A 14,110-nucleotide genomic window follows, 5' to 3' on the forward strand; every position below is an offset into this window, starting at 1 on the left:
GCAAACCCTTCAGAAAGATCTAAAATAAATAGATCCTTAGTCCCTTCCCTCTGAACTAGACAGGCCATGCGGCCATAATTTGTAGCTAAGGAGAGAAAGGAAGCAGGAATCTAAGGCTGACACACTCTCTCTCTTACTATGATTCCAGAGTATTCTTTATTGCCTTTCACATTTTCTTCTTTGAAACCTGGCCTGGGCCACATGAGAAATTAGCCCTAGTCTCTGAATAAGCCAAGTAACTTATCCTTAGCAGGTCTGTACTTCTTCTAACAAGTTCAGAGGGTTCTATCTTCCACACTGATTCTGTTAGGGCCCTTTCAGTCTTTGTATACTAAGCCTTGAGTTGGTCAGCACCTTCATCCTATGGGTCTGAGCTTTGTACTATAGCAAACTACCGACTACTAAAACAGGCTTTGACTCAATTCTCTTCTATATTTTTCATACTGGGTCAAAGACAATTATGCATCTCTTTGAGCATGCTAAAAAGCAAAATGACAAATATTCAATCAGCTGCTACTATAATGCAATGGGTTCTATGCTACGGGGAGTATTAAGAATTTTAAGGGCCAGGCGCGGTGACTCATGCCTGTAATCCCAGCACTTTGGAAGGCCAAGGCAGGCGGATCACGAGGTCAGGAGATCGAGACCATCCTGGCTAGCACAGTGAAACCCCGTCTCTACTAAAAATACACAAAAAAATTAGTCGGGCATGGTGGCAGGTGCCTGTAGTCCCAGGTACTCGGGAGGCTGAGGCAGGAGAATGGCGTGAACCTGGGAGGTGGAGCTTGCAGTGAGCCGAGATCGTGCCACTGCACTCCAGCCTGGGCAACAGAGTGAGACTCCGTCTCAAAAAAAAAAAAAAAAAAAGAATTTTAAGATATTGGCCAGGCACAGTGGCTCACACCTGTAATCCCAGCACTTTGGGAGGCTGAGTCAGGAGGACCACGTGAGTCTAGGAGTTTGAGACCAGACAGGGCAACATAGTGAGACCCCATTCTACAAAAAATAAAAACTTAGCCAGGCATGGTGGTGTATGCCTGTAGTCCCAGCAGTACAGGAAGCTGAGGTAGGAGGACTACCTGAGCCCCAGAGGTCAAGGCTGTAGTGAGTGGTGATCACAGTACTGCATTCAGCCTGCATGACAAAGCAAGACCCTGTCTCTAAAACAAACAAACAAACAAACAAAAAAAAGAATTGTAAGATGTAGTCTCTACCTTCCAAAGACTTAAAGTCTAGTTGGGACATAAAACACAAGCAAATGGAAAGAGCCTTAATAATGTAAGGCATTGCTGCTTGTCATGTACATGGCCCATCTTTTTAATTTTTTTTGAGACAGGATCTTGCTCTGTCTCCCAGACTGGAGTGCAGCAGTGCAATCACAGCTCACTGCCGCCTCTACCTCCTGCACTCAAGCAATCTTCCCACTTCAGCCTCCAGAGTAGCTGGGACTACAGGCCTGCACCACCACACCCAGCTAATTTTTTTATTTTTTGTAGACAGACTGGCTAATTTTTGCATGTTTTATACAGACAGAGGGATTTTGCCATGTTGCCTAAACTGCTCTTGAACTCCTGAGCTCAAGCGATCTTCCCACCTCGGCCTCCCAAAGTGTTGTGATCACAAGCATGAGCCACCATGCCCAGTCTCACAGCCCATATTTTAAAAAATCTTTTGTTTTGACTTTCTCATACAACTTGTTTTTGGTGCTTTTGGTAGATAACTGTAGTTGGCTCTATCAACTTTTATTCTACATTCCCTCTGATGCAAGAGCTAGAAAGCAGAAAACTTTATTTTCTAGACTCCCTTCCAACTAGATTTGCAAAGTGAACTTAAGAGAAGCAAGGTTGGGGAGATCTGAGTGCTTGGAAGTAGTCATAGCAGCCAGACCAGAGGCCCAGGGCCCAGTCACCAGCTTCATGGCTGAAGCAGGTAGTGGGGGCCAAAGTCATAACTGCTCTCTGAGAGCCATGGGCTTCTTATGAAGAGCTGCTACTACTCTATTGCAGAAATATTACAGGATGAAAGACAGGCTGAAATTGGAACCAAATTTGGACAAGGTCCCATTTCACCTCTGGTTTGCTCTATGGCTTTCTGCAAATCATTTCATCTCTCTGTGCACTGATCTTTACTCTTTCATTAACAAGAGCAACACCAAGGACTGTCCTTGTAGATTGCCCCTAAAGATGAATAAAATACTAGAAAACACGATTATACTTCTTTTTAAAGAGGGATAAAATTTCTGACAGTATCACATAGGCCGCTTCTCCAGAGCGGCATTCATTCACTCCAAGCACTTTGGAACAAGGGATACATTCCTGAATGTGCTGGGGAGGTGGCCATTGAACAGCATCTATTTTCTGTTTCATGTGGTTTCTATTTATTTACAGAGTGCCATGGTTATTCATGATGTTTTACAAACCATAAAAACAAGGTCTCCACCCTATAGAAGTTCCAGTGTAATTCAAACAGACGTGCTGCATGGGCTGACAGGTCAGGCGTGCCAGGAGATGGTGTTGGTGTTGTATAACATGGGTGTGGAGGGGTTCTTCTTGAGTTATAAATACTTTCCAGTTACAAGGGCCTTTCATCTGGGATCCCCAAGCACTTTAGAATAGCAATAACCTGGATTGCTTTCTAAATGTACTTTCTATAAACTGTTGTGGGGACTGAGTAAATGCTTTTAAATGACTATTAATTGATCTGTGGATCTGTTCATTGTCCATATTAAACAGCATAGATGTAAACACCACGGTTTAGGAGAGGCCCACTTTAGGTTGTGGTCTGGCTGCTTACAGATTACTGCTGCCCCACAGAGACCTGGAGCGCTTGCCACAGCCTTGGGAGGGCCAGGTGGACTCCTAGGCATTTTCCTAGGTGATATGTTCACTCAACCCAGACTCAGAAAGAGCACTTCTTGGGGCCCTGGTTCACTATGTATAGATGAGTTAACATTTCAAAGGCAGGTGAGTTCAGAGAAAGAATCTCCACTGGAGAAACTTGGAGCCATCCCTTGGCTAACGATAGTGGTTCTCATTCAGGTCCCAAGGGCTCCATTAAGTTCCTCTTATGCTACTTTTCTCTCTTTCTTGAGCAATGGCACTTTCAAAACAGCAAGATTTATCTTTCTTTGCAGCTGGTATAGAGTTTCCCCTTCTGTCTTATTCAAAGACCACTTAGCTGGTGATTTTTCCTGACCTATTTGACAAGTTCATTCATATCCAAGAGAAGACTGGCCTGGGTTGCAAGTCTTGAAAGTTCACCCAGAGGTTGATGAGATAAGGATCTCTCCTTCTATCCATCCTTTATAAACTTCTCAGGGTTATCTTTCTAAAAACCCAGATGGAATCATATCACCTACCTGCTTTAATAAAACCTACCTGGGGGTGCAAAGGACTCACGCCTGTAATACCAAGGTAACAAGGGCAACATCAAGGACTCTCCTTACAGATTGCCCCTAAAGATGAATAAAATTCTAGAAAACACAATTACACTTCCTTTTAAAGAGGGATAAAGGTTCTGACAGTATCACATAGGCTGCTTCTCCAGAGTGGCATTCATTTACTCCAAGCACTTTGGAACAAGGGATACATTCCTGAATGTGCTGGGGAGGTGGCCATTGAACAGCATCTATCTTCTGTTTCATGTGGTTTCTATTTGGGAAGCCGAGGCAGGAGGATCACTTGAGCCCAGAAGTTCAAGACCATCCTGGGCAATGTAAAAAACAAAACAACAACAACAACAACAAACCTACTTGAAGATTAAAATCCAAAATACTTCAGCACAGTGTATGCAGCCTTCATGGCGTTGGCCAGCTGACCTCTGTCCTTGCATCTCTGTTTACATGACCTGCAGTTTTGTTTTCTTTTTTGTTTTGAGATGGAGTCTCACTCTGTCGCCCAGGCTGGAGTACAGTGGTGCAATTTCGGCTCACTGTAAACCTCCTCCTCCCAGGTTCAAGTGATTATCCTGCCTCAGCCTTCTGAGTAGCTGGGATTACAGGCACATGCCACCACACCCAGCTAATTTTTGTATTTTTAGTAGAGACGGGGTTTCACCATATTGGCCAGGCTGGTCTCAAACTCCTGACCTTGTGATCCGCCCACCTCAGCCTCCCAAAGTGCTAGGATTACAGGTATGAGCCACAGCGCCTGGCCTGTTTTTTTGTTTTTTTGTTTTTTTGTTTTTTGAGATGGAGTTTCACTCTTGTCGTCCAGGCTGGAATGCAATGGCACAATCTCAGCTCATTGCAACCTCCGCCTCCTGGGTACAAGCAGTTCTCCAGCCTTGTCTCCTGAGTAGCTGGGATTACAGGCATGCACTACCACACCCAGCTAATTTTGTATTTTTAGTAAAGACAGGGTCTCACCATGTTGGCCAGGCTGATCTTGAACTCCTGACCTCGGGTGATCCACCCACCTCAACCTCCCAAAGTGCTGGGATTAGAGGGGTGAGCCACCGCTCCTGGCTGACCTGCAGTTTTGATCACAACAGAGAAATCACCCCTTCCCCAGAGACCTCAAACTTTCCTGTCCCTGCCTTCTGCAATATCCTCTTTCATCTTCCCTCCTCACCATTCTCTCACATCTTCCCAGTGAACTGCTGTTTTCCAAAGCCCACCTCTAAGCCTCCTCATCTTGGCACCCTTCCACAATGCCTGCCATCATCCATTCCCCGCTCTTCCCATGCACATGCCTTCACCTCTTTTCCTAGAGCACCTACTTCACTCTACCTCCATTAACACAGCTGTCATGTCATATTTCAGGTACCAGGACCGCCTGGAGTCCAGGGATCGTGTCTGGAATATAGTAATCTCTCAACAAAGTTTTGTTTAAGGGCCCTTTTTGCACTTCAAAGGGATAGGGAAGGGGAAGGGAGGGAGCAGCTGTAGCCTAAGACCCCAGAAACTATTTGGAACCCTGGGTTTCTTGGATTTTATCTCACCTACTGTGAGGTGGTCACTCCATGATTATGCTGACCAATCGGTTTTCAGATTATAAGGCGCTGAATTCAGTGTTTTCTTTTTTATGTTTTGCTATACAATTAAAAAAAAATTTCTTTTGAGACCAAGTCTCACTCTGTTGCCAAGGCTGGAGTGTAGTGGCGCCATCTCGGCTCATTGCAACCTCCACCTCCCAGGTTCAAGCAATTCTTGTGCCTCAGCCTCCCAAGCAGTTGGGATTACAGGTGCACACCACCACGCCTGGCTAATTTTTGTGTTTTTAGTAGAGACGGGGTTTCACCATGTTGGGCAGGCTGTTCTCAAACTCCTGACCTCAAGTGATCCACCTGCCTTGGCCTCCCAAAGTGCTGGGATTACAGGCATGAGCCACCACAACCAGCCGGAAAAAAATTTTAATTGTAGTAAAATACATGTAACATAAATTTACTTTCGTTTTAGAGATGAGATCTTACAATGTCACTAAGGCTGATCTCAAACTCGTGGGCCCAAGGGGTCTTCTTGTCTCAGCCTCCAGAGTAGCCGGGATTACAGGCGTGTGCCACTGCACTGGCTAAAGTGGGCCATTTTAACATTTTTAAGTTACAGTTCATTGACGTTAAGCACATTCATATTGTTGTGAATCCAGCTTTAGAACTTTTTCATCTTCTCATACTGAAACTCTGTACCCACTACACACTGATGTTCCATTCCCCTCTCCCTGCCAGCCCATCAATCACCATTCAACCTTCTGTCTCTATGAATCAGACCACTCTAGGTACTTCACATAAGTGAAATCATACATGTTTGTTCTTTCATTATTGGCTTACTTTGTTTAGGGTAATGTCTTCAAGGTTTATGGGTGTTGTAATTTCCATGTGTCTGAATTTCCTTCCTTTTGTTTTTTTGAGATGGAGTCTCAACTCTGTTGCCCAGGCTGGAGTGCAGTGGCACGATCTCGGCTCACTGCAACCTCCACTTCACAGGTTCAAGCGATTCTCCTGCCTCAGCCTCCCAAGTAGCTGGGTCTTGAACTCCTGAGCTCAGGTGATCCGCCCGCCTCAGCCTCCCAAAGTGCTGGATTACAGGCGTAAGCCATGGTGCCTGACTGAATTTTCTTCCTTCTTAAGGCTGAATAATACTACATTGTAGGTATATGCTATATTTTGTTGATTCATTCATCTGTCAATGGACACTTGAGTTACTTCCATATTTTGACTCTTACAAACAATTTTGCTCTGCGTATGAGTATACAAATATCTCTTTGAGACCTTGCTTTCACTTCCTTTGGGTATATAGACCCAGAAGTGGAATTACTGGTGGTACAGTAATTCTGTTTAATTTTCTTAGAAACCGTCATACCATTTTCTACAGAGGCTGTGCCATTTTGCATTTCCAACAGCAATGCAAAAGATTTTCAATTTCTCCATATTTTCACCAATACTTGTTATTTTCTGTTTTTGTTTTTGTTTTTGTTTTAAATAATAGCCATCTTAGTAGGTGGGAAGTGGTTTCTCATTGTGGTTTTGATTAAATTCTGTTTCGAGCCTCTGCATTCACTCATTCGCTGTCTTGATTCCCCATATTAAGTCCTATTTTATTTTACAACAGAACCTCTGTTTCTTTCTCAGGAGACTTGAGCTTGGTTGAGGGTGGGGGGGGATCGGAGGGGGGGGGGAAAGTGCCACATAAGAAGATCAAAAAGGTAACTGGGCTTGTAGCCCATTGTGCTTCTTTACACAGGCCAGCAGGGGGCACTCCCACAAGACTGCCAGGGTAGTTTAGCTGACAGCTAACAGGCAGTTTGCTTTTCAAGGCTTGAGCAGGTTCCTGGATCCCCAGCAAAGGAGTCTTTTTGTTTCCTGACCCTCTTCCCTCCTGTCTGTGCCCGTCACAATGTCACTGTCAAAGAGACCCAAGCATCCCAGGCTACACGGTGCTTCTCAAAGCAGGTGCTCTTGGCATTCTAGTGGGACAGTTCATCACTATGTGGGAATTTCATGCAATGTAGAACATTTAGCATCTGGGGCCTCTGCTTGCTCAATGCCAGCAGGACCCCCAATCATTGCAACAACCAAAATGTCCCCCACCCACATTTCCAGAGCACCCCCATCTGGGGATAGGTTGCCCAGTTGAAAACCAGGTATGCAAAGGAAGCTAGAGAATCCCAGTGTCTCCCGCTCAGGCAAAGCAGCAACTACCATAATGAGGTCTCATGCCCAGTCAAGGGGATGATGGGGCTCAGCCAAGGAAAAAGTCACAGGTGGTTTTAGGTGACCTAGATGACACCCTGGCTCTGTTAATGGTTAGTTGACAGTGACAGGCTCACATATCAGGAGAGAGGGGAAGACGCTTTCTAAAAACAAGATGAGAACAATAACAGAAAAAGTATCCCAACAAGGCCCCCACCCCATGCAAATGAGACTTGCAACCTGAGCCTGGTCCCTTCAGTGTCCATTTGATCCCCACCCCCATCCCCGGGGACTGCACACTGCACCCGGCACCTCTCTGCCTTGCCTGGGTTAGTTTAAGGGACTTCATTTCCCGGTGCTGCCATAGCAACCAGGAAACAACCTCCGCTCAGACAAGAAGGATGGTGCTGTGGCTGAGCTCTGTAGATGCACACGGCTGGTAACAGAGCAACCGGGACCAAGGGACAACAAGAGCTCAGGAGAAGGGGAGAGACAGGTCGCCCAGAGAGTAGACAATCCAGGGCTTGAGGAGGCTGGCTGTGCGGTTTATTTTTTCTCTCCACAAAGACACACACTGTCTAAACTGTGTGACTGGTTGTTATTAAGAAGCTGCTGCGAGAGGGAAAAATGTATTTAATAAAAGGCCCTGTGTTTGTGGTCTTCTTGGGCTTGCTGTGAGTTCTGGAAATCTTGAGGTGTGACCAGATTTCAGCCTTCAGAACCAAGATGGACTGCCCTTGAGAAGGGGTGGTCAGAGGCAAACATGTTCACGCTCTCCCTCCTGAGTCGGGGCCATGGGAAGCTGGGCCAGGACAAACAGAAGTTACAAGTCTACTTTGAACCAGAGGTGAGTCTCACAGCTGAAGAAAGGCACATTTTGGAGGTGGGAGAGGAATGCTCTATGTTTCCACTTGGGAGGTAAACCATGTGTGTCTTGGTTTGTGTTGTTAGTGATGTGGTGGGGTCACTGGAAGATGGTCCTTCCTCCTTTATGAAACTCGAGAAAATAACGCCGTTTTCCTGACACACCGAGATTGCCACTGGGACCCTCATCTTTCCCCTTATAGCTGTCTTTGCTTGGGCCAAAGGAGATTCCAGATTGTCTGGAATTTGGATAGTTTGGTGCAAGACCAGAATTTCCACCTGGGTTCTAGGCAAGCTGATGGTTGTTTGGTTTTTGGAAGTCATGCTCTGCGGTTGAAATGCTGTGTGTGTTCATGCCATTTCAATGGCTTCCTTGAACTTTCTGGAATTCAACCCACAGGACTCATATTTAATATAGGCCAAAAAACAAAAAAAAACCACTCATTTTAGAAGATTTTAAAGAGGTGGAAAAATTCCCTTATTATACTAGAATTTTATTTCACTGAATCCTGCCAGGAATAAGAAATCTATTGGGGATACTTTGCAAATTTGGGGGTCATACAGAGATTTCCATGTCATGGTACTTTGTCATGATATTTGACCTTTGCTGTGTTAAAAGGCGTATAAAGTTTCAAAGGACCTGTATGGCCAATGGCATTTACTTACCTACAAAATATGTAACCGCTTTATAGGCCCCTAAATAGCCAAATTAGGTAATGTTACATAGCATCTGGAATGTATAGAAATTCTCCCCACGTACAGCTGAAATGGTGGTGGCTTGGAATGCTCCTATTTAAACTGCCAGCTAGTCCAGGTCTAATTTCAAAGTTATCTGCTGCCCTTAATAATTCTGACCGCTTACTTGCATACCAGGAAACTTTAACTGGCCTGTAACCTACACGCAAGCTAAGTTAATCCTCCAGTCATACATGACTCTCCTGAAAGTTGTATGGGGTGAAATAGAACCATGCCCTGGGTTCCACTAATTTTGAAATGTGGAGAGAAAAGGCAGTTGCTAAGAAGAGCAGTTGTGTTCCATAACACTGTGTGAACAATTCAGAGAAAATCAGTAACAAAAAAATGCCAGAGGCTTTGCACAAGCAGTATTTGCTATAGAAAAGTGTTCCACAGTGGCTCCGTCTAAGTGGCTGCTTTTCATTGCAGGATTACTTGAACTGGAGGTCCCCAGAAGACTACGTTTCTGTCAGCAAACCTCAAGATGAGAACAATGCCAACGAGCACTCCTGGAGCCTCTTTCTCCCTAAAACTTTCAGCACTAGAAAGGGTGCCCTGATCCTCTACTCAGAAGGTTTAGCCATTTCGGCATGGACACCCAAAGAGAGGAGAAAAGGCCCCTACTGCCCCAAAGGTCCCTGGAGGAAGTTGGGTCTTGAACTGCACACCCTTCAAGACCTCAAAGAAGCCATCCTGGCATATGGAAGGCAACAGGTAGGCAGAGCACTCCCTTGGGTTTGGGGAAGTTGCTGGCAACATGTCTAGAAACCCAGGTGCAGCTTTGGGAATAACTTCCTGGACCCCGGGAAGGTATGAAACTCTCAGACCTCTGTTTCTTCATCTCTAAAATGAGATTGACTGTACTCTTAGCCCTATCTGCTGCATACCATTGTCACGAAGTTTAAATGAGATAATGTATGTGAAAGGGTTCTGAAAAGCATAAAGGACTACATTATCATCACTTTGTGTTTTCCTTTCAGTTAGAGTAACACAAAGTCCTTTTCAGCATTCCGACAGATTCAGGCCAGCAGACGTTTCATCAGGATCCTTGAAATCCTGTCTCATAGCCACAAGCATCATCATCCCACCTCTGATGTTCTTGGCTCTGTGGAAATGAGAGGAGAACACTTTAAATATTTACCTTGAGCCCTTCAGCGTCTGCAGGATAAGTTAATGACTTTTTCCATCCTGAATATAATATTAAGGGAAAATGCCTGTGCTCATTTTTCTGATTCATACTTCCTAATGTCTTGTGAGATGTGCACCTGGCCCCTGCTTTATATAATTGCATGCATCAGCCCTTTGGCTGAGGCCATAAGATAGTCTGGGAAGATGTGTCACTGTAAAATTCTAGGTTAGAAATGGGGGATGACTCCCTAATTTAAAAGTGTCAGGCCGGGCGCGGTGGCTCAAGCCTGTAATCCCAGCACTTTGGGAGGCCGAGACGGGCGGATCACGAGGTCAGGAGATGGAGACTATCCTGGCTAACACGGTGAAACCCCGTCTCTACTAAAAATACAAAAAACTAGCCGGGCGAGGTGGCGGGCGCCTGTAGTCCCAGCTACTCTGGAGGCTGAGGCAGGAGAATGGCGTACACCCGGGAGGCGGAGCTTGCAGTGAGCTGAGATCCGGCCACTGCACTCCAGCCTAGGCGACAGAGCAAGACTCCGTCTCAAAAAAAAAAAAAAAGTGTCTACTGACTTTTCATTCCCACAAAATAGTCATTAGCTTCTTCTATCAGGCCCTTCACACACTGGCTTTTCTGCTCAATGTCTAGCCACATTTCCCACCTGTTCCTGTACCACTTCAATCATGGTTGTCATAAGGCCCCACCCATGTGATTAGCTCATCATTCTTCAACACCTGTGCCCTTTCATGACTCTCCATTTTTGCACACACTTCTACAGCTGGCAAGCTCCCACCCATCCTTCGAAACACAACTTAAATACCATCTCCTCACTGAAGCCTTCTCCCACTTGCCTAGGCAGGGACAGACCATACCTCCCTCCTCTGCAAATATTCCCATACCATCATGCACTGAGATTTATCTCTTTGACTGTCTGTCATTCCTGATGGATTAACATCTCTTCCCACCTGGGGACCATGTCTAAATCATTTCCAGAAAGAGTACCCACAAATGTTTGTGGAATAAATGACTTGGTCATGCATGATATTTTCAATGTTTCTTAGATCATCTCCCAGAATCATTGTTGGACAATTTATCACCTACCCCCATGCCAGGCAGAGCTTCCAAAAGAAAAGACTCCTCTGCCCTCTTTTCATCTTTCAAAATAGAGAAGCTTGATGACCTTGGCTGAATACTCAATGCTCTTTGCCTTAAAAATAATAAATTCTTGAATAAAAGAAAACCAATTGTTGAATGCTTACTGTTGTGTTATAGCTAAATATTATTTTATTTAATCCTTACAATGATCCTGTGCAATATAGTTTTTCTTGCCTCCTTTTATAGATGAGGAAACCAAAGCTCAGGGTAGATAAGTGATTTGCCCAAGGCCAGAGAGCTACTAAATGACAAAGCCAGAATTCAAATCTAGGACTGCCTACCTCACTAGGGCCTGCATACTTTGCACTCTGCCCTGTTGTTTGTGGACTTGAAGGGACTCCAGTGGTCATTGAGTCTGGTCGTGACCTGTTTGTCTCAGATTCCCTCTGTTCCCTTCCCCTGCTCTGCTCTGCATCGCAGGCAGGTTGACCACAGGCTATATACAATTCCGCAAACATCTGTGTTCACTGGCTTCTGGTTGAATTTGCCAATGGGAGACACTGGAAAGAGATTAGAGAGGGATAAGAAGAGGAAGACCACATTATTTCTCCCTTCCCACTCTGCCTCAGGTGAAAAGAACCATCTGCATTACCTCTGTGATACAGCTCTCAACAGACAGGCCCACTATGACCCCCGACTCCTCCAGATGACCCCACCAGCTCCTCCCTCTTTCCTTCTAGCTTAAGTGTGGTGCTGACTTCCTGATGTTACTGATCTCAATGTTGCCCCCTCACCCCCCACCATCTGTTTGGCTTCTGAGCTCTCCAATCAACGGTACAACCAATTCCCTAAATTAAATTCCTTCTGTGTTTACTCAGTTTCTACTTTCCTGGTTGGACACTGAGTGATATATAGGCTAACTTACTGCCCAGAGTAAGAATACCTTCCATCGTTTTCAGATACTTGTCTATAAGGCTAAATACTTCAGGTAACAGATATCTTATTAGTTTATAAAGTAGATGAGTCCGTTTGGGGTCAGTTTCATTTTTGGTTATATTTGGTCTCAATGAAAAAAAGAAGTTACTATCTTCCTGTGATATCCATCTTCTAAATTTATAGCTCATATCTGTACAAAACAGAATATATAGTCTAACTCCACATGAGCAGAGGGAAATGGTGTGAAGAAATTAGAGAAAAGAAAACTTATGGGAGAGCACAGGGCTGGAGTTTAAGATTAAAGGACATAGTAGATTAAAAGAGGAGAGGAAGCAACTCAAAAGGGACTTAGAATTAAAGAAAAAGAACACACCGGGTGCAGCGGCTCATACCTGTAATCCAGCACTTTGGGAAGCAGAGGTAGGAGAACTGCTTGAGCCCAGGAGTTCAAGACCAGCCTGGGCAACATAGTGAGACCCTGTTTCTATCAAAATAAAAATAATAAAAATTATTTAAAAAGAAGAAAAGGAAAGAAACACCTCAGAAGCTTTGGAAAATAGAGAGTACCATCTGACTATGAAAACAACAGCCTGACAAGAAACTTTTAAAATCATAATACCCAGTGCCAGGACAGCTATAGGGGAACAGCAGTCTCACATGTTAGGAGTACAAATTCACATGACATTTCTGGAGGGCAATTTGGCAAAGCCTAAAAGGGGCTGATACCTTTTGATTCAACGTTCTACTTTTAGGAGCTGGCCCTAGGACATAATCAGATATAGGTTCAAAGATTTATGCAGAAAAACATGGACTACAGGGTTCTTTATTACCATGCAAAACACTGAAAACAGTAAATGCCCAGCAATGGAACACTGATTAAATGAACTCTGGTAAATCATGTAATGACCTAGGTCAAGCAATGAAGTCATGTGTTAGTCATGAATAACATGAGAAAATCTGCACAATGTTTTTCTTTTGTTTTGTTTTGAGACAGAGTCTCCTCTGTTACCCAGGCTGGAATGCAGTGGCACGATCACAGCACACTGCAGCCTCAAACTGCCAGGTTCAAGTGATCCTCCCATCTCAGCCTCCCAGGGAGCTGGGACTGCTGCCTCATGTCACCATGCCAGGCCAACTTTTTGTATTTTTGTAGAGATGGGGTTTAGCTCTGTTGCCCAAGTGGTCTCGAACTCCTAGGTTCAAGCAATCCACCCACCTTGGCCTCCCAAAGTGCTGGGATTACAGACGTGAGCCACCATGCCTGACCCAGAATGTATATTTTAAAAGCAGACTACAAAAGTGTATTCATATAATAAAAATACGAATGTTCATTAAGCTTTTTTTGAGTAGTTATGGTATTTTTGCCACTATTCTAAGTGCTTTCCAAGTATAACTCATTTATGCTTTCTAATAATCCTGGGAGTAAGGACTATTATTATCCACTTTAAAGGTGAGAAAATAGAAGCACAGAGAGTTTGAGTGACTCACTCAAAGTTATACAGCCAAGCAAATCACTGCACCAGAATGTGAGATTAGGCCACATAGAAAACATCACCTCTCTAATATAATTCTGATTTTTAAAAAGTGATTATTGACCAGGTGTGGTGGCCCACACCTGTAATCCCAGCACTTTGGGAGGCCAAGGCGGGTGGATCATCTGAGGTCAGGCGTTTGAGACCAGCCTGGCTAACATGGGGAAACCCAGTTTCTACTAAAAATACAAAAAATTAGCTGGGCATGGTGGCGCACGCCTGTAATCCCAGCTACTCAGGAGGCTGAGGCAGGAGAATTGCTTGAATCCGGGAGGCAGAAGTTGCAGTGAGCCGAGATGACACCATTGCACTTCCAGCTAGGGCAACAAGAGTGAAACTCCGTCTCAAAAAAAAAAAAATTGATTATACATCCACCAAAGGACATACACCCAAATTTCAACTGTGGCATAAACCATGGGTGGTGGGATTATAAACCATATATTAATGTATACATTTCTTTCTACCAAATATATTTTTTAAACTATGGGATTTTACAAATAAAATAAAAACCTATAGCTTTGAAAGAGGCAGACAGTTGACCCTAGAGATCAAGATGAGAGGCTTCGGGGAGGAAAATGGAATGGCAAAAAGTGCTGCAAACTGAGTCCACCAACAACCACACCATCTGTCCATTAGGGTGAGTATTTCTTTGTCCAAATACAATAGTTCAAGAGTTTAAAACACTACACTC

The 14,110-nt window shown here is 44.4% G+C and overlaps 1 protein-coding gene across 1 annotated transcript in view; it reads left to right on the forward strand.

Annotated features, from left to right (window-relative positions):
• The first annotated feature begins 7,518 nt into the window (after positions 1–7,518).
• KIAA2012 (KIAA2012 ortholog) overlaps positions 7,519–14,110 on the forward strand; it is a 138,612-nt gene continuing 132,020 nt past the window's right edge. Inside the window, exons 1-2 of the mRNA XM_023216912.2 lie at positions 7,519–7,975; positions 9,157–9,441. Coding sequence (XP_023072680.1) covers positions 7,892–7,975; positions 9,157–9,441 — 369 coding nt within the window. The 5' untranslated portion in view covers positions 7,519–7,891. The remainder of the gene's footprint in view (positions 7,976–9,156; positions 9,442–14,110) is intronic.

Source organism: Piliocolobus tephrosceles, chromosome 11 (assembly GCF_002776525.5).
Source record: "Piliocolobus tephrosceles isolate RC106 chromosome 11, ASM277652v3, whole genome shotgun sequence".
Taxonomy (NCBI): domain Eukaryota; kingdom Metazoa; phylum Chordata; class Mammalia; order Primates; family Cercopithecidae; genus Piliocolobus; species Piliocolobus tephrosceles.